Source organism: Cricetulus griseus, chromosome 5 (genome assembly GCF_003668045.3).
Source record: "Cricetulus griseus strain 17A/GY chromosome 5, alternate assembly CriGri-PICRH-1.0, whole genome shotgun sequence".
Taxonomy (NCBI): domain Eukaryota; kingdom Metazoa; phylum Chordata; class Mammalia; order Rodentia; family Cricetidae; genus Cricetulus; species Cricetulus griseus.
In genome coordinates this window covers 149219246-149245966 of record NC_048598.1, presented here as the reverse complement: position 1 = coordinate 149245966, position 26721 = coordinate 149219246, and the positions used below count along the sequence as shown (strand labels likewise).

General features: G+C 37.8%; 1 protein-coding gene across 1 annotated transcript in view; it reads left to right on the top strand.

Annotated features, from left to right (window-relative positions):
* Window positions 1–26721, top strand: part of Akap6 (A-kinase anchoring protein 6) — a 348238-nt gene that overhangs the window by 255976 nt on the left and 65541 nt on the right. The window contains exons 9-10 of the mRNA XM_035445579.1: window positions 17263–17409; window positions 20372–20593. Of these exons, the coding sequence (XP_035301470.1) occupies window positions 17263–17409; window positions 20372–20593 (369 nt within the window). The remainder of the gene's footprint in view (window positions 1–17262; window positions 17410–20371; window positions 20594–26721) is intronic.

Genomic DNA, 26721 nt, shown 5'->3' with positions numbered 1-26721 from the left:
CCTAAAGGGAGAGAAAAGTAGTTATAACTTCACCTTGTATATTCTGCAAGATGGGGGTTGAATGTGTATGCAGTGTTTACCTTTTCAATGATTCTTCTTCTTCAATGTGACTTATTTTACTGTCTGTTGTGGCCAGAGAGTAATTATAATATATCATTTCTCAGACAGAAAAAGGAGGGTGTATTTGCAGTCGTGCATGCAAATGCGTAACAGACCAAAAGGAAATCTTATTAGAAAAGTCACATGTGTTAAAATTGAAGAGACTCTCTGAATGATGTTCTACATTAGAGGTGTGGAATTCTTACAGTATGGTTTGCTTATGTCTTCTAATACAAGTGTGTCTTCATCTTTGTTTTGCTGGTAGTGAACCCATGAAAAATGAAATGACTCCCTTGGATTATACAACATGCCATCCATAGAATGAAGACAAGAAAACAGTTACAGGCAGATGGCAATCAGTGAGGAGTTCCACCTCTCCGTGAGACATGGAGAAAATCATCTACACAATAAGTTTTAGTACCCATTTCTTTTATAAAAATTTGCCATTGTTGTGGCAACATCTGTTTTAAGTGTCCACCTCTCATAACTCTGCCTTAGTCTCCTCTCAATGAATGTCTAGCCTTTTTTGAAGCCATCATACCATATTCTGTCATGTGATCATTTCAGGGAAGTTACTCATGGAAGACGTCTCCAGCTCTCATTTTCCTTATAACCTTTCTGACTTGTTACTTTTCCTCCCTCTATTTTCTTTATTTTGTTCTCTAAACCTTTAACACCTGCTCCTCCATAATTTTATCATTCTGCCTCTTGTAGTTGAGACACATTCATATATCTGCTTGTACACGTGCCCCCCCATGCACACATATTCTCTTCGATATAATTTTTTAATAAACCTTTGTGGGTGCTTATGGCAGATTCTTCTGATCTAGCAGTAGTGTTAGGGGGGCTTCACAGCAGTTACCAGTTTTCATAAGCAAGATTTGCTCTGCGGGGCTTAGTTTACACCAGTAAATATCTACTGTACCCCAACATGTCTTTAAACTGTGAGCTGTCATTCTTCTGAGTGACAGGCATGACTATTGCTCAGAACTCTTCTATCTGACCTTTTAGCCTCCACCTTGCAACTAAAAATATATCGTTTTTAGAAGATGAGCAACATGGAAATGAGTATAACCATAGAGGGCTACAGGGTGGGTTCTTCAATGTATTTTGCCTACTCGAAAGTCACTTTGAATGACATTCTTGACCTTGTTTACATTTAGCTCCTAGGTTCCAACATTGTCCTCATACTTTGGGCTGAATGTAAAGAAAGATTTTTGGAGAGCAATAATACAGTCTAGTTAGCTAACTTACAATGGCCGCTGTTTTTTTCTGGGCATCAGTACTACCTTGCAGAGCTCAGGCAGGTAGTTAAGCTTTGACTTTCATTCTTAAAACAGAGTAATACTCCTAACTTTTCTCCTGGGATTTCCTTAGGAGAACAGCAGTGATAATAATAGAGCGTTGCTCTGAAAAGTGACAATAACTTCCTGAGGCTGGAATAACAAGGCAGCTTTAGGTTGGGAACCCTAAACTGTATTCTTTGGCGAACTTGGGAAAGTATCTCCCTCCCCACTCCAAAATAAGCAAGAGTAGGAACACAGAAGGATTTGAAAGAGAGAGATTTGGGGACTGGGAATTAGAACTAACCTCTTGCATGCTGATAAATGTTCTCCCAAGAAAGCATGCCTCATAAGAGGTGCCCTGAAGTGTTTAAAGAGCTTCCATGACCCTCCTCCTTTCTGACACATTTCATAGACACTAACTATTCCTGGGCACGGGAAGCAATTAACTTGGCATCTATCAGAAAATTGAAAATATTTCTATATTGGATGTTTTACCAAGTAAAATTCCCACAGAGGAAAGTTCAAAGATAAACAAGGCAATCATGGTCTTTTCATTTCTGTATACTAACTCTTTGCCTAACATGTATTTCCACAACTGATTTAAGTCTGTCTGATCTCTCTTTTGGGAGAAATTCAAATGAATAAATATTTTCCAACCTCCTACAACTAAACCATAATGTCAATACTTACAGTGGATAAAGGGTAAATAATAAATGGTTCTTGTCCGTTTGTTGCAGAGTCTATGATCTAATTCTTAAATCCCATTTATCCTCATCTGAAGAAGGCATCAGAAGTACTTTCAAAAAAGTGGCCCTAAGGCATCAAATATTTTACCACACAAGGACTGAGCTATAACCAAAAGTACACTTAGCCCATTAAAGATCTATTGAGACTATAGGTATGGGCTGAGGATACAGATTTGTTGATGAAGAATGGGTCCTGGGTTTGATCACAAAACCCACATTAAAGAAACAAAAACCAGAGCGGTGGCATTTGATTGTAATCCCAGAACTGAGGCTGCAGAAACAGGCTAATCCCCAAGGCTCACTGGCTCACTGGCAAGTTTCAGGCCAGCAAAAGAACCTTTCTCAACAACAACAACAAATAGGCAAAGACAAATCAAACAGATGAAAAAGAAAACTGGTTGGTTCCTAAGGAATGACATTCCAAGTTTTCTGTGACTTCCAAATACACACACACACACACACACACACACACACACAGGCATCTACACATTCATCTGCACCTATGCACACACATGAACACACATGCACAAGATTATATATTTAAAAGTCCTTTTGTCTTTCTAAAAAATATTTATTTATCTCTCTCTTTCTGTGTATGTGTGTGTCCCCATGTGTCTATATATGCCACATATATGTTGTTGCATAAAAAGGGTATTGGATCCCCTCCAGCTGAAGTTACATGCAGCTGTGAACAGCCTAACATGGGTGCTGGGAACCGAACTCCAGTCCTCTAAAAGAACAGCATGTACTCTTAAACTCTGAGTCATCTCTCATTCCCTCCTTTTTATATTCAATAATTTTGTTTATTTTAGGTAAGGCACACTTTTAATCCAGCACTCTGGAGGCAGAGGCAGGCAGATGTCTGTTAGTTCAAGGCTAGACTGGTCTACAAAGAGGATTCCAGCCTGGGCTACATAGTGATAGCCTGTCAAAAATTTTATTTTATGTATATATGCTTTAGGAACTTGACCCATGTATCTAATGAGTGTATGAGCATATTTTGAGCATATCCAATCCACCTCAACTTCTGCCAGACCTCACTTTACTTCCCCCTCTCAATTTCATATTCTCTTCTGTATTTTTTTTTTTTATGGCTCACTGAGTCCATTTAGAGCTATAAATACGTACTTGGGTGTGAGATTATCTACTGGAATATGGGCAACCAAAGAGAGGCCATGCCCCTGAAGAAAGCTGACTCCACCCCATCAGCCAACAAATTCCAGTAGTTCTCAGTTAGGATCAGCGCAGCTTCACCAACTTAACTGGAACACTGACCGGCGTGATCCTGTATAACTCTTATGCAGGCAACCACAGCTACTGTGAGTTCATGAGTGAATGACCCTGTCATTTTCAGAAGACATTATTTCACGGAAGTCCTCTCTATGTTCTGGTTCTCATAACCTCTCTGCCTCCTCTTCATGGGTAAAGGATTGATATAAAAGTCATATTTGAGGCTGAGCAGTCCGTTGTTATTTCTTCTCTGCATTTCAACTAGCAATGAGTATCCATGTTAGCTGCTATCCACTATAACAAGAAGTAACTCCAATGGAAGTGAAACTGCACTAGTCCATGGTTAGAAGGAAAAATAGTTTGAAGGCAACATGATACTCTGTCCATTTAGCAAAATAACCATATTTGGTTCTCCTCTAGGGTATACAACCTCCATAGCTGTGAGTTATTGGTCAAGTTTACAGTACCAGGTATCAATTCCTTCCTTTGGAGCAATCTTTAAGCTGAATCAGGAACTTGTTGGTTACCTCCCTAACATTCATGCCACTATTGCAACAATAGGCATTAGATATGAATTTTTAAAATTAACATAAAAAGTCACAATGTGAAAACATACCAATATGATGGCATGCCCATTTTGTTTTGGGGAGAAACAAGTGTCCCTGGGAAAGGTTTATCATATGTTAAGTTTATCAGTGCATGATAAATTCTATATGTGGCTGCTCTGTGCAAGAGTCTTTGGTCCCTAAGAAATACCAAGTGCACTAAACCTGAGAAGATGAAGTTTTTGTGGATTTTATGGTTATTATTTCCACCATGTGTATTTATTGTGTATCTCAGCTGGCCTAGGACTTATAATCCTCCTGCCTCAGCTTTCTGAGTTTGAAAAATTATAGGTATGCAGCATCACACTGAGCTTGGAAAAAATGGTGATGAAAATAGGGTCAATGATACTTAGAGAATTGGAAAGTCACCAAGTTCCATAGCCATACCTTTCTGACAAACACAGGTTACAGTCATCTCATTTTTCTCCCCCTTTTTACAAAGAGGAAGCAAGATATTCCCTTTTGGGGAAACTTTATCAACCAAGTTAACCTAAGAAGTACATATTTTTTCCTTATGAAATTAATTTGGTTCTTTTGGCATTATTTTTGAGGTGTACAACATCTTGGCAACTGCTTTGATTTGAAACCATGTGATTTTAGAAAGAGCACGTTTCAGAATGTTTAATTCAGCGATACAAAAGCACTAATGAAATATGCATGTATGAATTTTATATCATATTAGTTCCTTCTTTCTTAAAATCTGAATAAAAGCCAAACATCTGGATTATGTTTAAAAGGCCTGAATTTCCAATTTTCAGAGAGAGCCGCTCTATTTTGACATTGCACACTTAGCCTTAACGTTTACAGTGTGCTATTAACATTACTTGCAATTGTAGAAAAAAATTCTAGATTTAAAGAAACTTCATGCCTCCTAATGCTAAAAATATATCTATATTTCAACTGACTGCTGCTGCACAGCCATGCACATCTATAGTTTAGGCTTCATCAGCATTTCCATTATAAATACTAACACTCACAGGCCTGTAATTCTGGTATAAAGATACGGGGTAAGCTTTGACGTATAAATTCTCCTGTTGTTGAACATTAAGACAACAAACAGCATTTCATCTATCACTTAGCTTCAAAAACTATTCATTGAGTTAGTGTTTTCTAAAAGCCCCAACTATTGAAAATATTTCATCATTACCCAAAGAAAACATGATAGCCATCATGCTTTGGGGGCTTTTACTTCAAATTGACACCATCAATAACCAATAATCAATAACTAGCTTCTGCTTTTGTAGACAGTTGAGGCTATTTTGACAACACAAGTGATGAGAGTTCAGGGAAGTAACTGAGAATATGATGGTTGTATTTACTTTACTGTCATGGCATATGTAGTAGAATCAGACTGGTAAATCAAGTTTTAGGAGACAGGGTTTCTACACAAGAGGTCAGTGCAGACCATGTTGGAATGTCATGTGTTTGAAGTTTGCCAGTATCTAAGTCTTGAGTGGGGTTTAATTTATCACACTTGAAATTTTCATGTATTTGTTACAGAAAAAAGTAAATTTGTTCTTTTACTACATATAGAACACTGCTATAGCCTGTAAATTTCCTTTTAAATTCTTTGGCTTAAGAAAATGCAATAACATTGTAGTATATTACATAAAGCTAAAAGTGTTTGAGGTGTTTGTTGGTGAGGGGATAGAAAACAAAAGAAACTATACTTTAAAATAGGAACTTCTAAAAGGGAAAAGTTGGGTTTGTTGTACTAATTTCTGCTTCTCACATCTTCCCATTCTATATTGTTGTAACTCATCTTTGTGGGGCTTCAGATTCAGCCGACTTGCCCAGTTCATACCTGAGAGGGAGAGTGTGGATTGAGAAACAGTAGGTAAAGACACTTCAGAAGTCTTAGACAGAGACACAGGACAGAGTAAGGAGGGCAATCCAGTGAATGCTGAATGCTCCAAGTTTATTCTTCACCATTCTTAAATACCCCAACCAAAAAGGGAACATGGGGCCGGGAGTTGGTGGGGCACACCTTTAATCCCAGCACTCCAGGAGGCGGAGGCAGGCTGATCTCTCTGAGTTCGAGGCCAGCCTGGTCTCCAGAGCGAATGCCAGGATAGGCTCCAAAGCTACACAGAGAAACCCTGTCTCGAAAAACAAACAAACAAACAACAACAACAACAAAACAAAAAAAGGGAACATGGTATCATATACACAGAACAAACAGACTCTCTTCCTTAATTCTCCAAGCATTTGGTAACTACAACTTAGACTTAATTTCTCGTTATCTGGCCTTTTGAGTCAAGAGTAACCACACCTCAGACCAAGTCTGTTATTTAGATTAGACACCCAAGGTCAAGATCAAACATCTTACTGTAGACATGCCTTAGACCTTTAGGTCTTAAGACTTACCAAGGACAGTTTTGAACTCTCTGACCTTGAGCCAAACTGAAGCAGAGCCATCTTTATGGGCCCCGACACTACACTGCCCACTAAAAGATATTACATGCTTGCATAGCTATTCTTACTATGTGCTGACATGGTATCCCATCAGCTCCTGTATGGCATACCAAAGTGAAACCTTAATTAGAGCAGTTGTGACAAGTTGTGGCAATGACCCACATCCTCACTGATGTGCACTTGAAGGCAGAGAAAGCCAATTGATGTGTGTAGATTTGCAGCATAGTACAGCATAGCATAACCATAGTTTCATAGTTTAACACAGATTGCCTTTGCACCATGCTGCTGGGTACAGGGATTACACGTTGTAGATACCTATTGGAGAAAATAGATGAAAGGAAATTTTTGAGAGCAGCATTTTGAAGTCACCCCCACCCAGTGTGTGTGTGTGTGTGTGTGTGTGTGTGTGTGTGTGTGTGTGTGTGTGTGCATGCTCGTGCATTCACGTTGCACTGCATACACCTGAATTTGTACAAGTGTCATCAACATAAAGAGGCTTACTGAAATACGGGCTAGCTATACAAATTCTATAGTAAAAATCCCTCTGCTATGTATTTATCAAAAAAAAAAAAAAAAAAAAAAAAAAAAAAAAAAAGGACCTGAAAGCCTTGACTTGGTGGTTCGTGAAATGAAGACGGCTGGAGAAGTTTTGATTCATTTGCTCTTTCTTTTGTGTCTGGGTGTTGGGCCCAGCTTAGATTGCAAAGGTTCCTTTTTATGTGGTTGTGCATCTTTTCCACCGCATTCCCGTTTGCATCCATTGCCACGTGATATTTTAATCCGAATCTAACAAGTGACAATTTCTTAGTTGGTAGTTTGAGTCTTGGCTTTTCTTCTGCACAGAATAATGTGATAGTTAAGGCAGATCTCATGAATGCTGGTGCAGATAAACTCAAATTTCTAAAATGGAGGAAGTTCAGCCTCAATTTGCGAACCAACCTTCACTCAACCCCACAGGATTTCTCAGCCAGCTAGACTCCTTCTGCTCTTGGCCTAGACTTCTGGTGACCCAGAAGGCTCTCTGCTGTCTGTGCTCAGTCTTCAGCAAGTCTGCTTTTCTGCCCTGAGCTCTCATCCCCCCTATTGAATGACCCATTGCTCTTTCAGAGGCTTTCTACTGGGGAGGCTCAAATCTTCTCAATACTTTTAGAAGTCCCCTTTGGATATTCAATACAGTGGCCCAGTCTTCTCTGTTCTAGTCCAACCCCAAATGGTTGTTTGTTTGTTTGTTTGTTTGTTTGTTTTTAGCATCTACCTTTTCGTGTTTGTTGACTTGAAGTGAACATAAAGGCCAAGTGAAAGCCTTGTCAACTCCATTCTTTATAGAATTCTAGTGTCTGTGTTTTGTTGAGGCTAAGGTGGAATGAAGGGCAGCTAATAACTCTGTTGTACTTGACATTTGTCATTTCTCCTCAGATTTAACTCATTATGCCAGCATCTTTATTCCTTTTAGAGTCTAATATCCTCATCTGAAACAGACAGCATGAAGTGGTCCCCAGTGGATTCAAATCCAAGACATAGACAGTGTTTGGTTTGTATATTAAAAGTTTCAATGTAACATAAAAATTATGAGATTTTACATAAACATATGTATTCCTGGCCTCACTTAAAACAACATACTTAGTGGTACATATTGAAGCCACATTTCCATGTGGAGGTATTTGGCACAGCTTTAGGATAGGGCAGATGCTGGTACATCCACCACACACCACACTACCCTCTCCCGTCTTCTGTCACTGGGATAAGATTCTAGTAATAATTACACTTGTGGGTTCCTTTTCTTTCAGTAGAGAGTGGCTCTCTTTTGCCATAATACTAATAGTTATTGGAATGTGATTGAGAGAACCGGACTTTTTCTGACCTTACTCTTGACATTACCTTCCAGGCAGCAGGACATGAGAGCCAGCTATTGCTAGTTAGTGAGAGCAGAACAGAAATTCATGAATTTTGCCAACATTAACAATCATTGGCAGCTCAGAATCTACCCCCATGAGAGTATTTATACCAGAGAAATCAGCAAACACTATAAGTTTGCACTTTGTTGTTTTCTTTGAGAGCTAGTTCATTAGCCTATAATACCTATAGGTGTTTGACATTATGATCTCAGAGCTAAATTGTTTATCATTTTATCGATTAATAAGATCAGTATAACTGGCAATCTGATCCATATGTCCTTATTCATGTTTTCCTTGTTTATGTCCTTAAAATGTTGAAGAAGACTAGAGAGAACAAGAGGGTGATGAATACCTCTTGGCTCTTCACAGACAGTATTCCACAAGTTCTTTGCAAAGCCCCCTGCACTTTGTGCTTCTAAGTTCGTGTACCCATCTGCCCACTTGAAACTGATGAAAACCTCGTGGAAGTACACCTGTCTAATCCATGAATTCACCTCCTTGCTGTAGGGATTGAAGTGATTAGATTCTGGGTGTTTGTTGTTAGAAATTTAATCATGTTTAAAATCTGGCTGGCAGTGTAGTGAAGAACTGACTGGTATCGCTACAAAATAGCATTGAGAAAGCAAAAGGACCAAATTTCTACACAGGATGACAATTAAGATTCCCATAGAGGCAGTGAGTTAGCCAGCCCAGAGCCAAAGCCTTTCTGAGCACTTCAAACAGACAAAATTATAATACAGTCAAATCAGAACTAAATACATCAGCTGAAACTGGAGTTTGACTTATCAAATCCAGATCAAAAGCATGAAATAGAAAGCATGTTGGATATTTCTTCCTTAAATTCCTCTAATTTTTTTTTATTGGCACTGGAGGAAAAAACACACACACACACACACACACACACACACACACACACACACACACACACACACACATTAAAACCTCCTGGCTGAATTACTGTCCCAAACCAATAGATCCACGGGGCTTGTTTAGCTAAAAGCCACAACAGACTTTGTAATGCAATGATGTAATCTTGGCTTTGTGTCATTTATATTCAACCTAAAATTTTTTTTTTCCTGAATAGACAGGCTGACAACAATATTGTTCAGTGTGGGTTTTTATTTGGATTCTTTCCAAATGGTTCACATGCCTTCACAGTCACACATCATGCTGCTTACGACTCGCCCCCCCCTTGCCTGAATTCTAAAGTTTGCCCCTTTTACTAGCTTTCTATTTTTCTTTTAATGTCTCAGTTATGTTTGTAAAACTAACCAGCTCCACCACAAAATTAGGATGTATCTTGCAGAGAGCACTCATTTTACTTTTTGCATATTTTTCCGGAGGTCATGTCAAGGTTAGTTTGAATTCCATCCTACATTAAGACTTCTTTCACAGCTATTTAGCTCGGCAGCCTACTCCCCGCTGGGGTCTGCCCCTTGGGCACGTCAAAGCTTCAGACCTGACAAATCACACACAGATGAAGCTGTACTGTTTTTTTTTTAAACAGTTTGATCAGTAACTTTTTTTTTTCTTTTTCACTATCCTTCGTAGTAAGATTCTTTCTCCCTTTGAATTACCATTTCGGGAATTGAAGGTTTCTGTTTGAGACAGTTTGCTTTTGCATGAGAGTTGTCAAATTAGCAAAGTCACTTCTTACAGTGAAATGCACTCGTAGTCTTCTGGTCAAGACTGCAGCATACAGGCAAGCACTTGACTAGCAAGGCTGTAATTGGAATGGAAGGCTACTGCTGGAATATCACAGATTTCTTGGGGATCAGAAAATAAAAATACATCCAGTTTAGAACCGGTTAGAAGTTGTGCCTAGAAATGTCTCTCAGGTGGTTCCAAATGTGCTCTGATCATTATTTTCAGCAAATTGTGAAACTAATGGTACAACTCTCTTTCCTGTTTAATTGATGAACTTAAAGTGCTTACATGACAATAAGTGTATTAGCAAACAGTGTCTCTGTTGCCACTGAAGTATGTCACACATTTTGAAATGCTGCATACTGTCCATATTTTTTTAAGAGTTGAAAAATATTGACCACAAAATGGCTAATTCAACTGAAGACACAGTGTGATTACAGCTGCCGTCATCGTGGCAATGCCAAGGAGCAGGTTAGGGAGCTTCCTTGTTCCCACGGCAGAAAATAGTTGTTATTGTTTTGTTTTTGTTTTTGTTTTCTAAATGAGCCATATAAGCATTTCACTTAGGACAGACAAACACCACCTAAAGGTTTTTAGGCTGTAGACTAAGCTGAACACTGTACAGAGCAGGGGGAAACAATATTTAAATGATGCTCAGCAGGAAAGTACCCAGTGAAGGTCCTATAAAAGGAAACTAATTAAAGACATGTCTAACTAAGAAAAGAAAAGAAAAAAGGATCAAAGGGACCACATTAGGTGACACCATGCTATTTGGGGGCATTTTATTTAACTTTTATAATTCTGTTCTAGGAAAACACCAAATCCCGAAAATGTCCACTTCTGTCACAGTGCCGTTATTTCTGCAGTAGCTACATGTCAACAGGCAAACATCTTGCAGAAATCATCTCAGCACTGGCGCATTAACACATTATGGTGAAAAGAGGGGCTTGTGCTTTTCACGCGGTGCGTTTCAGCCTTCAATTAATGTGAAAGCACTACAATGCCTATGCAACTTCTCTTGCCTAGTGGTGTGCCATTTATCATTGCAGTTTTACATTGACCTTGACACCCACTTCATTAGAATAAAGATTGTCTACCATTTAGGTTACATTGTTCCTCTGCACAGAGACCCCATGCAAATTTCTGTTCAGATAGAAGCGCTGCGAGGCTGTCAGAGGTCATCTGCATTAAATGATTGCAGCTATTTTCCAACCGCTTCTTTTCATTCTACTCAATTCAGGCTAGGAGGATCAATCACATTCCCTGCCTGAAACAGTAGGACTGCTGGGAATATAACTGTTTTTGGTAGTAGTGGATATGCTCTAAACAGTGTTAAATATTTCATATAAACTCATTAAAGGGCATGCAAAGGCTTGAGAAAGATACCACATTTATAGAAATATCAAAGGGGACAGAAAAATAAATAGCATAGTAATTATCAGTTTTATAATTTCAGAAGATGTAATCACAATATTTCTTAGGCTTACTGACTCTTTCCTATAGGTTTTTTTTTTTCCTTTTTCATCCTTGACATGGGTTAGAAAGAGGGGAAACTGGGAGACCTTATACTCTTACTTAGAATTTTACATGAGCTTAACATGAAAAGTTTTCATTTATCGGTGCTTCTATCTTTACTCGGAACAATAAATTCCATCCTGGCTATATTTGTTTTAAAACACATAGATATTCCTTATGTAAAAGAAAAAATGATTGGAGAAGTAAGTTGCCTGGTCTCCTACTTAAGTTTCCTGAGTGATATAATTGGAATTAAATTATTAATGGGAGATACATTTAAAAAGATTGTTTTATGATCTTCTATTAGGGAATTTGCAATTCATTTTAATATTTGTAGTTTGATTTATATTAAAGATAATGCAATCTATGTTCAATTAACAATACATGGCCAATGTAATGTGATTTCCAGATCATGCAAATGGAATAAGCTAGAAGGGGGGGGGCAACTCAATTCTTAACCTCAGATGTAATTTGCTGTGCGAGTTCTGGCAATTTTAAATGACATTGCACTTTTTAATTTTTCCAAAGGCTCAGCAGCAAATTTATCCCAATCAAGAAAGCCTATTATTAATTTACAAGGACAATTGTAGGAGTCTTTATAATTTCTTTGTGCAATTATTCGCCATAAATTCTAATGGTAAGATACAAATAGTTTGCAAGAAGTAGCCACTTTTACTTGTCTTGTACTTGAACCCTCTTCTTGCATCTTGAGCATCCTCTCTAAGTGTTGGTGATACTGGCTCCTGTGAAGCATCCCAGGCTTTGTGAGATGCTGGATGCTAGTCATCTAAAAGGGCAGCACCAGAGCTGCTGCAGAGGCAGCATTGGCCTCCACCAGTACAGCTGAGCTGTGGACCTGGACTTTCCTATAAAAAGATTCTTTGTTCACCAGTGAATAGCATTAGGCATGGACTAGCTGAGGGGCCACCATGAAGTCTCAAATGAGGAGGGCAAACACTAGCTAGAGAATACAGTGTGAGAGTCACAGACATGTCCTTGCATTTGTGTGCAAAATACATGTTTTTACATATTATTTTGTGGTCGTTTGGGTTGGGTGTGTTCCTTGTTCCTTCGATAAACTTTCTTACTGATAGACTAAGATATATTATGTCTTCACCTTGTGTTTTTATTTTCTGTTTGTTGTGGGGCAGGGGAGATAATCATGACAAGTAATACAGGTGTTTGAGACACTAATTTGCTTGGGCAAAGATTCAAATGTATCATTATTATAACTAGATAATTGTCCTTGCTTTAACTCTTCTTAACATGAAGTCACCTGATGCTCAGTTAAAAACAACATATTACATGATATAAATACTCAAACCCTTCTGACTCAGAATTGGACAGCCATATTCTTTAATCAGAAAATTGTTTGCTTTAAATCTTGTGTTTCTTGGAGCCAAAGCTTCGCTCTCCATTTAGCAATGTCTGGTCTCTTTTCAGCATGGCCACCAGAAGCACCATACAAAAGTCTTACAATGAATGTCTTAATCTCTCTGTGTGCTTTTAGAGCATTATTTTGAATTCCATCATGCTGCCTTTTTTCTCCCCTCTTCTGAAGTTTTATTACAACAACAGAATTCCCAGGGAGCTTTGGGGGCAAGGTTCACATAATGTAGCCCTGAAGTTTTGCTAGGTGGGAGCCATCCCCCAGTCCTGGCCATCTTTTGGCGATCTTTCTATTTCAAAAAGATTCACTGGGTAGAGTCTTTTACAGCATTAGCTGTATCTGGTTTACTTTACTTTAATTTTATTTTATTTACTAGACATGGAGTATCTACAACCCTTTCATGATGCTTTCTTTCTCTGACCTCACCGTGACAAGGCATCTTGTTCTTTAACATTGAGGGAGGCAGAAAAATGCTTGAGTTTCTCAATGTGTGCCTTCTATACCAGTTTCAAAATGGCTTATTCTTCTGGTTTCCATGGTGACAATTAACACTGTTTCAAGGCATTGTTCCACTCTCCATTTGGGCAGAATTTTCGGTGTGATTTTTAACAAAAAAAAAAAAAAAAAGAAAGAAAGAAAAGAAAAGAAAAGGATAGAAAAAGAAAAAAGAAGAAGAAAGGAAAGGGAGAAAGTTTTAGGGAAGGGAGAAAAGCCTGGCATGAGTGTCAAAAAAAAGTTATCTCAATCAAGTCTGTATTTGTTATTAAATGCATTTATTTCATAAATCCCTGATTTAACAGGCTTTGTTTTATAATTTAGTTTTAGCATTTGTGCTTTTAAAATATAAGCTATAAATTAGAGTTTCAATTTTAATTCTTAGTTAAGACAATGGGCTACTATTAACTCTGTTTCCTTTAACTTTTCCTTATACCCAAAGAAATAGCTTTTTTGGACACTAGTAGCCTGTGTCTTTAATTTAGATCAGTCACAAATCTATTAAGAGGATTCATTAGACCAAATTGAATTGGCCAAGCAAATACACTTAATAATGTAAATATGCTCTTTGAATGGAGTATATTTTATTTTTGACTAGACAGCGAGGCCCACAGCAGGTGCTGTGGGAAGTTAAATACTGGATGCTTATTTACCTTAGCACTCAAGAAAAGCCAGCTGACTTTAACTTTGCTAATCTCATTTTTTGGCTATTGAAAACTGGTCTGTATGATAACATCCCCAGTCTATGGAACATAATGGGGCAGCTTCTGCTCATTTACTGCTGTGAGTGAAATGAATATGAAGATTAAATTATCTTCTCAGCACAGGATAGAGCAGCCCACTTGATAGGAGACCAAGAGTAGATAGATCTGATGGTTGATTCTCCCAATCCAATGCTTCTAAAAGGATGCTAGATAGAGAAGAGCAAATGCATAGTAGAGTCAACAAAAATGCAACCTTCCTGGCATCATTATACACACAGCCTTGGGGCCCTAAATCATTTTAGATTCAACTTTCACAGCATCTCAGAACTCAAATACTTTCACCTTAAATTACAGGACACTCTAGTACTCTCTATTCACATATCAATATATCTAACAATTAACCAGGTCCTCTTAGCTTTTATTGTTTGAAGGCATTGCCCATCAATTACATCTTTCATCGGGCTGTTTATGTAGTAATAGAGAGAGCATATATAATAGCAAGGCTTTTTTTAAATCTAATAACCATCTTAGTAGCTATTGCCATAAATACCCATACAACATTTCATAGAAAAAATTATTTCATTGTCTAAAATCAAATTAATTGCTTTTTGTATTTTCATTATTGCAAGGCTATCGTTTTCATGAGATAATCTAAACTATCCTCCTTTTTTACTAACACATGATGGAGGAGACATTTAAAGTTGGGAAAGAGAGAGGCTGAGTTTCCACAAGAAAAGCCAATAGCCAGCAGAAGCCACTCCCAGAAGGCACAACTATAGGACTCTCTCTGTTGATTAATACACATGACATAAGGAAAGATTTGAATAATAGTCCTCTTGGTGTCTGAAATACGCACCCCCCCACACACATTATGTCAGTCTTACCTAATTAGTTATGTAAATCTTACATGGGAATCTGATTGCATAAAGCAGCTTGCCTCTCTTCCAGTCATCACTCTGACAAATAATATACTATCTGGGTTTCTACAATACTTGTTGAGTATTGAGTTGAGAAAACCTAAGTGGACAGTGTGTTTTCTGTAATGGAGTAACATGATCGTGGTCATTGTCTGCAGTTAGGAATGTAATCAGAATTGCCCATGTTTCACAGCTCCAATTCTGAAAGAGCTCTAAAGCAACCCTTGATTTTCTTAAATATGTATATTCATGCAATTTTGGATACTCTGACACCCTGATCAATGTTTGTTAATAATATAAATGCTTTAAATCACCTCGTTTAAAATATTTTGTTCTGTGATCCACAAATTCCTAACATGTGGAGAAGTTTACACAATACAAATGATGTGCATGCTTAGTGTGAATGGAAGATTAAAGTATGAAACTGAAAGTGTGCAGACATACGCACACAAATGCTGAAGACCTGGTACCTGAAACAGAGCTCTCATGCCATCTTTCCTTTTGAGCCAATCCCAATTCTAATTTAGTTTAGAGTTTTATATAAGGTATTTTTCAAGGGGACTAAAACTTATCCAAGTGTTTGGGGATATTAGGAACCTGAAGACTGGCAATACTTTGCCCACACACAAAGGTTTTCCTCCTTAGATCTAATTAATAGTGTTTACCTTGGGGCAGTCATGCTCACTAGGGCAAAGGAGCAATGCTACCATGGGCCTCACTCACCTGATTTTGTTGTTTTGAAGAAAGACATCTTTGGAAATGTGCATTAAATTATAAATACATTTAATACTTTCTCCATAATATAATTTTGTATGCAAGTATATTTTGATGCGCACATAAATATGATAGTTATGTCAGCTGTTCACAAGACTTCTATAGTAGGTAATTACCAATACGGAGTCAGGTAGAAATATAAGGGTATTTAATAGGGAAAAGCCTTACTTACAGAGCGAACCAGCCAGCCGGTGGTAGTCTGTACAGCAAGAAGCAAAGAGAGACCGAAACCGAAAATGCAGTCCCCCTACTCACTCTGACCACGCCCTCACAAGCCCTCAGGTACTCTTGTAGCCAGCCCCTAAGAAGGCGTGGCTACAGCTTCCCCTACAGACTTCTGTATAAACTTTTCCAAATACAGGTATTTGAAGAATGCCACCATAAAAATGTTTTATCAAGGAACTATTTCATTGTCTCCAGGAAACATCTCTAAAGAGACTCACTAGGCAGTTTGTTAGACTATAGAGCTTATCAGTGGGGCCAGGAAGCTTCAGTAGTCAGCTGAGAAGTTCAGGGCAGCTTGTGCTAATCAATAAGTAATTGTAGATCTATAGCTATCCCAAGCAACAAGTGTGCTTTCTCCATCTTTATATGTATTTTTTTCTCTTTAGCTCTCACATAGCTTTTAAGTAAAGAAAAAAAAACCAAAATATTAATTGAGACACATAATCCTTATGAATAATGTTTTTCTTTCAAAGATAATTTTATTAGCTTTTTTTTGTCCTAAAGTCTAAATGTATTGGAGACTAATCACATTTTCTTAACTTTCATAACTCTCAACCAAATATATGTATTATTTGTGGCACAAACATTTCCCTCTATCAATCACCTTCATTTGAAAAGCTCTTCTCTTTAAAAAAGAAAGGGTCACCTCCCTGGCAAGTGATTGATACATGTTTCATGGAAGAAAAAAAAAATACATTGAACTTCTCCAAGAGAATCTCCTGGGAGTACAGATGGGAGGGGTGGCTCTAGAGGCAAATGATGACCCAAATTAACTGAAACAGTAAGCCCTTCCAGGCCAGGCATTCTCTTATTTACTATATTTTAGGTTAAAAACATAAAATGTGTACGAAAAATTAGTTTAAAAAGACAAAAATCTTTAATCCCAGCACTCGGGAGGCAGAGGCAGGTGGATCTCTGTGGGTTTGAGGCCAGTGTGATCTACAAGAGTTAGTCCCAGGACAGCTAGGGCTACACAGAGAAACCCTGTCTCGAAAAACCAAAAAAAGAAAAGAAAGAAGCAGAAAGATAAAGAAAGAAAAAAAGAAAGATGGAAAGGAAGGAAGAAAGAAAGAGAAAAACAGACAAAAATCTTTGAAGCCAGCAGCACAACAAGAAGTGTCTGAGTGGGCACATGTGGCAACTGTCCCAAGTGTTTTGCATTAGTGTGGTACCCAAGGTGATGAGGTTTAGCCTCCCAGTAAATTTCACTGGGAAAAAAAAAAGACCTTATATCCCAGTAAGTAGTACAAACACTGCTCAAAGATGTTCCTAAGAACCCCTCTGTCCCCTAATAACTTACCCTTGCCTTGTCGTTTCAGCGGTACAGTGTGGAGATGTCCATCAGGCACCTAAAAAAGACAGAGCTGCTTAGCAATGTTGAAGCACTGAGGAAAGGTGGCGTTTCACTACCAAACGATCTCCTGGAAAAAGTGGATTCAATTAATGAAAAATGGGAACTGCTTGGGGTATTTGCATTTTTATTACTGTTTGTAGGTTATGTGTACATTTTTTGTGTGGTGAAGTACTCTATCTGTCTGATTTCTAATTTGAGGCACAAATATCTCTCTCTTTCAATTCACTCCTTACATTTCAAATAAGCTACTCATGTTATTATGGGGAAAACATTGCTTTTCCTCTTCTGTTTTTTTTTTTTTTTTTCTCTTAAATTTATTCTGAGCTGTCTCCTCTCAGATTTTAATAATTTTGGTTCTTTAATACATAAAAAAGTAAGTAAAATATGCCATGTATTAAGGGTATGCACCAAGTCAACTCTAATACAGTATATCTGATATACACTGACTGTCATGCTTGGATGAATGTTAATAGAATTTGTTCTGAAAGTACATGTTAGAGACATCCACTGTTTAACTATTCGGTGTATCCTTAAAAGTGAGGAGTGGAGTTGCCACTGTTACTTTCAGGTCATACTAAAGCTACCAAATCAGATATGCAAATTTGACCCAAATCTCAATGCCAGAATTAAATCAGTCTCCTTTTAGTGCCTCAATTTGCAGACCACTTTTAACAAAAGCCAAAAAAAGTTTCATGTAGTTCCCAGTCAAAGAGATACAAGAAGCTGGCAAGGGGCAATATAGACATTCTATTACCCAGAGGCCTGGATGGCATCATTCAGGGGGCAGCACTGTCCTAGTGTTGGGTGACAGCTGATGGAGAAGTTAGCCTGTAGTTCTTTATCAGCTCCTATCCTAAATTGCCTTCACTTCAAATCAAGGATAAGCTAAATTTGTCAATTACCTAAATGATTAGTTATAATAGCTACTATGGGTGGTGTCAGTTACAGAACACAATTTTTCAAGCCCTCTATTTTCCTGCCTCTTTAAAATTTTTTAAAAGAAATAATACTCTAGAAATATTTTGAATTAGGAGCTCTCCATGTACTGTGATGACTTGGAGACATGCCAGTGTTCCGTTTATGCCATGCTTAATCTAAGTGATTAAAAGCCTGAACATGTAAGTCCTTGTTTCTCATCTAAATTCTCTACACTCTGCAGTTGTTCAAAGTAACTTAAAAATCTTAAAAATTCTTACTCTTACTTATTATGGCCTTGCCTTTTAATGATAATTAATGTAATTGCTTTAAAATATGGAGGTTTAAATCAGGACCTACTAAATTCTACAACATGCATTGCTCTCGGGAGAAATGTGATTACTGTATGATATTTTCAAAGGTTGTTTACAAAATAGAGAAGAATAGCAACTTTATTGGCTTTAGAGATAAAGTGATAAACAGTTGACGGTGCATTTAAATGTATCTTTCCTAATTTGATAAATAACAGTATTCCCTTAGAAAACTGTTTAAAGTATGTCATGAATATCAATTCTTCACAAAAAAATTTAAATTGTTATTGCATTGAAGACACAGTATTTAATTAGTCTCTATGAGTCAGATGTCATTCAAATAGTTGCCATTTTGACAATATATCACTCAAATACCGTACAGTTTTGCAGTAATTTGGGGAGAGTAGGATGGAGAGCTGAGTTTAATAAAGCTGAAGTCACACTGACACAGTAGGCACACTGCTTTAATTGGCATGATTACATTTTAATTGGCATGGAAAAAAATTAAAGACAAGGATTTTAACTTCTAACAATAGTAAAATAGAGGGATATGGTTTTTAATATTTCTTTCATCTAAGGTGAACAGTGTGGAATGAAAATACATTAGAATGAAATGTCAGTGGTGCGTACAGTTTAATCTGTGAAATTTTGTCCCCTGTGCTACATATTACTCTGTCTCAATTGCATATTAAACAACCCTATCAAGGCAGGCATTGGCATCTGCTGTGCTGACACAAATTGTGAATTAAATGAAATTGATGTCCTCTGTCGTATATTTATGAAGACGGACCATTCTCTGAAGTATTCTGTTTATAAAGAATTTATGATTGCAAACTGTTCCAGAACAAAAAAAGTGGCAATAAATTCCTTTTTGTGACCCTAGCCTCCAAGGGCATTGATTTCACCTCCTGCTGTTACTTTTGTTACAGCATAAAAACAATAGCTAAATCTGGATTCCACTGAGGGTCTTCAAATTATCAATATTTGCACCATGAAAATGTAAGGGTGTTACCACAAAAGGCTATTTTTCTGTCATGATCTCCTAAAGATACTAGTTACAGAATACCATGGAGCAGATGAATGTTTGTTGACTTAATTTTCTTTGTGTTTTAGAGCAAATTTTTCTAGATTTAATTTATCATTTTAGATTAAATCTTATTGATTCTGGAAAGAGAGTGCTTCTACCAAAGAGAAAGAAAAGAAAACCAGCTCAAAAATTCCTCTATATCATAGTGCTCAGTCTAAGTAGGCTCATCTCGCACAGTGAACCAGGGATTGTTTTAACATATCTATTAAATTATCTGAATCTGAAAGGAAAAGCAGGAAGAACCATGGGGTTGAAGAACCCCAAGACGTATGAAACCGATGACAGTCAAACCACAGAATATCTCTTAAGAGTGCTCCTTCATATTATTTAGGGAATTATACTTCACAGAAGAAAACCAGGAATTTTATTCTCTGTACTATTGGCCTCTGTACACTGATTAAATTCAGGCCTCTATCTCTCTTCAACACTTTATGTAGACAACTCTTCACTGTAACATTTTTGCCATGAGAACTGAGATGAATTTTTGTCCGTGATTATGGTAACTTGAACCAAAGCTCTTTTCTGTGAAAGCCAAGTCTAAAGAATGAAGTTTTGCTTGTGCATCCACTGGTAGTGGGGATGCGCACTAAAAAAGCAAGCCCCAGAGGTGCCATCAAGCTACTTAGAGCCAAATATCAGTCATGAGGAGGAAGGGATCACTATGCAGGCTCACGTTATCTCCTGCCTTGTGTTTTTGGCATGTCAGTTAATCTATTTTTTGTTTTGTTTTGTTTTTCTTCCTTTTTAATCTGATGCATTAGAAAACCCTAAGAGAGAAGATACAGGACACAATGGCAGGGCACAGCGGGTCGGGCCCACGTGACCTGCTGTCTCCTGAAAGCGGAAGCCTGGTAAGGCAGCTGGAGGTCAGGATCAAAGAACTGAAAAGGTGGTTAAGAGATACAGAGCTTCTCATCTTCAATTCCTGTCTGAGACAAGAGAAGGAAGGAATGAGTACTGAGAAACAACTCCAGTACTTTAAGGTAATAAAAAAGAACAAAGTTGACAAAAAGCTTTATTTATGAGAGAGATGAAATGTTTATCAAGTATATAAAGTATTGTGCTCATGCATCTGTGTATGGCTGGCCTCTTAAATGCTTCCTGGAGTTTACACACTTCTTATGCTAACCTCTCTATGTGTCAAAGAGGAGCATCAAGCATATCGAATACACACTGTATAGAGGAAGTCTGTGCTGGCTGTGTGTTTGTGCAATGCCTGTTAGAAAAGGACTGATAAATTAAAAGCAGACCAGCAAACATGGAAGATTACTGGGAACTCTAAAAGATCTAAGTGTTCCATAAATAGCTTAACAAAATGTACTACCATAAATTGATATGGTAAAAGGTCATGATTTAATTGATATCCATTAGTGCTAACAAAAGAATACATAATTTTTACATATGAAAAAATTAGTTATTCACAGAGGAAAGAAATAAGAGAGATCCCATATCATAGGTGTATTCCACTGTAAAATGTTGCTTACTCTTGGCCAATAAGATTGATATTATTTTGTGTTTATGTCCCACGGAGAGGCATTCTCCAAGTTTGTTTGTTCTTTATATGGTATCAATTGGACCAAGTTTTAAAGAGCTTTTTAAAGTATTTGTGTGTGTGTGTGTGTGTGTGTGTGTGTGTGTGTGTGTGTGTGTGTGTGACTTCCATGAACCCTCATTGCCATAGCATGTATGTGGAAGTCAGAGGATAGCATCTGGCAGTTGGTTCTTTCCTTCTACCATGTATGTTCTGGGGATTGAACTTAGTCATTAGGCTTGTGGCAAGTGCCTTTACCCACTTAACTATCTTGCCGGTCCATGGAATGCAATTTAACATTCAAATGTTTTACCTCATTGCTCAGAAGAGCCCATACTGCCTGAACCTGCCAGTAAAACAGTGATTTTTGGTCTTGGGCTGGTGGTTTGAGGCTTTTTGGCTATGGAATGAATTAGTGGCAAGATACCTTATAGCATGGAAGATCTTAAAAAGGAAGAAAAGAACAACTATAAAAGAAAGAACTTTCTGAAACCAGCAAATATTTCTCTCAAAGCTTTCTAGGACCAGGCTTTATTGACCTGATGCCATCTAGCAATCTATATAGCCATCATGCATTTTTTCCTCATCTTGCTCTCTGCTGTAACATAAAACAGGGCACCCTCAAAGGCATTTTCCAGTAAACTACCTATATGTCACCCATATAAATTATTTTAATCAAATAATTCATCTTCTGCTATTGTATTGAGAAGTCCAGATGACCAAGGCACACTACAGGGAGAAGGAGCACTCAGGCATGTGTGTCTGTGTCATTTGAACACAGCATGCATCTTATAGATCATCTGGACAACTACAGGGGTAGGTACTGCAAATATTTTTTAACTTCCATTGTATCTTTATTGCAGCTTTAGTGAACTGACTCGTGTCCCCAGCTTTGGAGTTAGGTCACATTTCAGTCCCATTAATTGTTTGACAGGTGGTCATGTTTCTTACATAATACCATGATTCCTTGATCTCTCTCTGTATATATAAAATGGGCTTCTAATAATATTTATTTTGCAGTTACGTATGTAAGGTATTATTTTGCTTTATGTAGTGAGTGCATTCATATAGAATAGAAATCTCTTGACACTGTAAGCCCCAATATGGAGACAACAGTAAGTTATCATCACAAGTAGTATCGGACTACCTACATTGATATATATATATATATATATATATATATAATATATATATATAGTATGCATTTAGAATAAAGTGTTTTTAAAACAAAACATATGCTATGTTTATAGAGGGAAGCATAAACCCATCACTTTTGTTGTTGCTTTCAAAGGATAGTAGCTTTGATCTCTAGCTTTATGTCCTGTAAATATAATTTTCAGCTAGGCCTAAGTAACAAGTTTTAAAGTATAAAAAAGAAAAATGGTGGGAAGAAGACGTTGAGGGAGAATGAGAAGAAAAGGAGAAAGAAGGAGGTAGGAAAGGGGGGGCAGGAAGTGGGATCAACACAAGGAAGAGGACTTTGGGTCATTGAGTAGTACCCAGAATTCTAGTCTTTCACAGAAGTTGTGCTGCCATGCTGTAGCCAGTAAGGCATGGTCACTTCTACATCTACTAACCTAGCTCAGCATTTATTTAGTACCTAAAACTAACAGAGAACTGTTATTTCAGTATAGCAGAAACCATACTTTGTTCCACTTTCTCTTCTTCAAAGATGTATCTTTGTAATAGTTTCAAGTGTCACTATCCACTGAGTTATCTGTGTTTATGCTCACGTCTCTTTAGCAATTGTTAAGTTCTATAATAACAACAGAGAATCTCCTATCCTAAAGAAAAGGTAAGAAGATTAACCAATAATGCAAACTTAATCCTGTGGTTCCTGTCCTTGCCCTGTCCCCTGCCTTGCTCCACTAAGGCAATCATCAGGATCTCAAGTCAATATTCATTATACAATGCTTCCTATAGTTAAATTGAATTCCTTAATGTTAGTTGCTTTTTATTTCATTACAGAGACATCCATACTGTAGGCTACACTTTAGGACTTCCTTTTTCATTCAAGATTATAATAGAAAGATCATTCATGGTGGTGGCTGTGGCTATAATGTACTTCCTTTGAAAACTCTACTTCTCCATTTTGAATATGTAAATATATCTCATTTAATCCTAATAGCAGCACAATGAATTATCTATGAGGATCTTGATTTGGGTTATGTGAATCGGAGGCACAGGGAAGTCAAGTTTCGGATGTTCAAGGTCATCTTTAATGAATAGTAGCATTATATTGTGATCCAGGACTGTGTGGCTCTAATGATCTTTGGATGAATTGCTATGTAAAATTGATATTAACTAATATTTCCTAAGTATCCTTCCATATCAGGTGACTCAAAAAGAAAGACGAAACAGAAGTGCATTTCATTGTTTTTTTCATGTAGATTTATTAGTTACTCTCTTCAGTTTTTTAGCCAAAAGCCACAGCTTTAGCTATGATAGATGGGATGTGTATATGTCAAGGTTAGGTCTCCATTTTTGTACTGGATCAGTGCCCTTTGCTACATGCCATCTTCTAAGGTGAAACTCCTCAAACCTTTGGAGACTATGGAGCCCTGGCACATCCCTTTTATGACACAAAAGTCCACTTTTTCCTCTTTATGATGCTAGGATCAAGCACAGACCTTGTACAAGCTAGACAACTAGTTGCTTTCCCACCAAGCTATGCTCCCATGCCTGCAGTCAACCTTTAGGAGTTAGCATAGACAAGTTGAGGAGATCTGGCAGAACACATTTTTGTTGTTGTTTTCTTCTTAAGAAAAATGTATGCATGTCTATTGGAAAAAGTATCTTTCATAGCCAAAAGTGTAATATTTATAAGCTATTTGAAAGTTATTCTCAGTACTTCTTGTGTAACTAATCCTTACCAGAGTCATTGGTATAACAGAACCAAATGTCTGTCATTTAGTGTAAAATGTAATATAGTGTTTATGATGTTTCAATCATAATTTGTAATTATCATACACAGAATAAAACTTTTTGCTTGCCAGAGTCTAAAGAAAACAAAGCTTGAAATAACTCACGTCAGGGAAGCATGAAGACTCTTTGCGTGTGGAGCTTGTGAAGCCTGTGTGCTCTGCATCTCCTGTGGGTTCCCACATGTCTTCCACCATCACTGGCTTCATAGAGAGCCTCCAGGCCTTAGCTCTACTGCTTGTTGTTCTCTGAAGCCATAAGGCTTTAATGCAAGAGCCCCAGTGCAGGATCCAAAAGACAGAAAAGAGGTGCTGTATATAAAAGAGAAAGTCCATCCCTTTGTGGAAAGAGCTGAATTTCCTATTCAGCTTGGTATGTGATAAGGAAAGAGATCAGGATTTTAATGATTCATGGGGAAAAAGAAAAAGGCAATTATAGAATTATTTTTCTGTAAGGCAGTAATTGTGGTAAATGAGGGATTAGACACAAGGAAATTCTGTACAATAAAGAGTCTAAACCCAGCAGAGAGGTGCCATGAAGGTATGACTCCAAAGCCCTGGGATAGAAATGTAAAATTGTTGAGGACTGAACACAGTTTAATAACAAATCGTGGGAGCTCATGTCAAGGACTTAATGAGGCCAACTGGCAAAGGGCCTTTATCACCCAAGAGTGGAGCTTCAATGCCATTTGCTAGAAGGCACTGCCTTTTAACCATGACCCTTCAGAAAGAAAGGAATATAATTACTTAATCATATGTTCCTTGTATCCCAAAACCAAATTAATTATTCTAAAGGCTCTAAATTGGGAACAAATTGTCTATTACCAGCTAAAGAAACCCACAGCATTGGCCTAGGCCCAGAACAAGCCTGGGAAGGGGAGTGAGATTAGACCTGCTACAGTGCTGTCAACCAGAAGGGGCGAGAAAGTAGTAGACACGATTACCTCAGCATTTGTTGCTGCAGATTTGTGTAGCAGTTCAAGTTTGACAGATCACTTTCATTTTTGTTACTAATTACTTTCTTAGATGTGCACTTATTCATTTTCAGGAATGAAGAACTTGTGTTGTGGAAACAAAATGTGACTTGTTTAAAGGTACATGGAGACAACAGAGGGAGCAAAAGCAGTGCTCTTTGGACGTAAACTCCAGTAGCTGCCACTGTGTCACTTACTGGTCTTTCAGAGAACTGTGGAAGCTTTGTTTTTCCAAACACTTTTTCATAAAAGGCTAAGTAATATAATCTTTGTCAGTTACACCACTGACGCTATGGTGCAAAAGCAACCACAGACAATATATTCAATAATAGACATGGCTGGAGTTGACCAAATTAATTTTAAAACTATCTATAAAAGCAAGTGGTAGGCTAGATTTGACCCAAAGGCCATGTTTATCTGACCCTGTATAGACTTTTAAAATCACCAATGTGGAAAATATCTGCATCTGCACCTCTTGAGAAATAGAAACCAGGATGGAGAGAGAGCCTAGTGCCTAAGTTCAAATCCCCAACATCTCCATAAAAGGTAGGGTGTGACTTTATATTGCAATTCCAGAGCTAGGGATGGCAAGAGAGACAGGAAGAGACAGGGCTTGCTGGCCACCAATGTCACTGAAAAGGGCAAACTCCAGTTTCAGTGAGAGATCCTTCCTCAAGGGACTAAAGCAGACAACGATAGAGCAGCATAGCAGATGTCCTTCTCTGGCCTCCATAATGCATACATATGTACCAGCTACACCACACGCACACCTCACATGTATCACACATACACACACCATATGCATACATACACACACACCACACACACACATATACACACAAATCACACACACACCATATACACACATATACACATACCACACACATACACACAAACCCCACACACACACACCCCACACACACCCATGAGGAAGGGACAACCATACTGCTGTAACATCACATTATAACTACAGCTAACACTTTTTGAATGCTTGTAAGGCTATGTAGCGATTTCTAAGTGTTTTGTCTACAATCGCTTATTTAATTCTCATCACCCTTCTGAGGCAGGTACTAGGGTTTGCTATCCCCTACTTATAGAAGAGAACATTGAGATAGGATACATTGCTCTACTATTCCACATCCTGTCTCTGAGTACTTAGTGACTGACTATTTTGTTTTGAATGTGATCAGTCTAGCAACAGTTGGTGGTGATGTTTTTAGAAGCTGCAGAATCTTCAGAAAATGGGCTCTAGCTGTACAAAGTGAGTCATTAAGGGGAAGCCATGAAGTTCTAGCCTAGCCTAGCTGCATGTTCAGTCTCTGCTTCTCCATCCTTCCACATGTGAGCAAACACACTCATGGTCCTGCAGCCATAGCCTCAAGCAGCTCCTACCAGCATGCTTTCCCTGTCAAGATAGACTGTAGCCTCATTTACTGTAATAGACACTTCTTCTTTTATGTTTCTTCCTGTCCAATATTTATTCACAGTAAGGAGAAAAGTAGTTAATACACATAGCTAATGGAAATCAGTGTCAATGTTTTAAATCATGGGAATGAAAATTTATGGAGTAGGGCTTCTAAAAGGATTGAATGTTGACTATGAACTGTGAAGCAGTAATGAGCAGTCACTCTGAAAATAAATGTTACTCGTTCAGGGTGTGGCAGCACACACACCTTATAATCAGT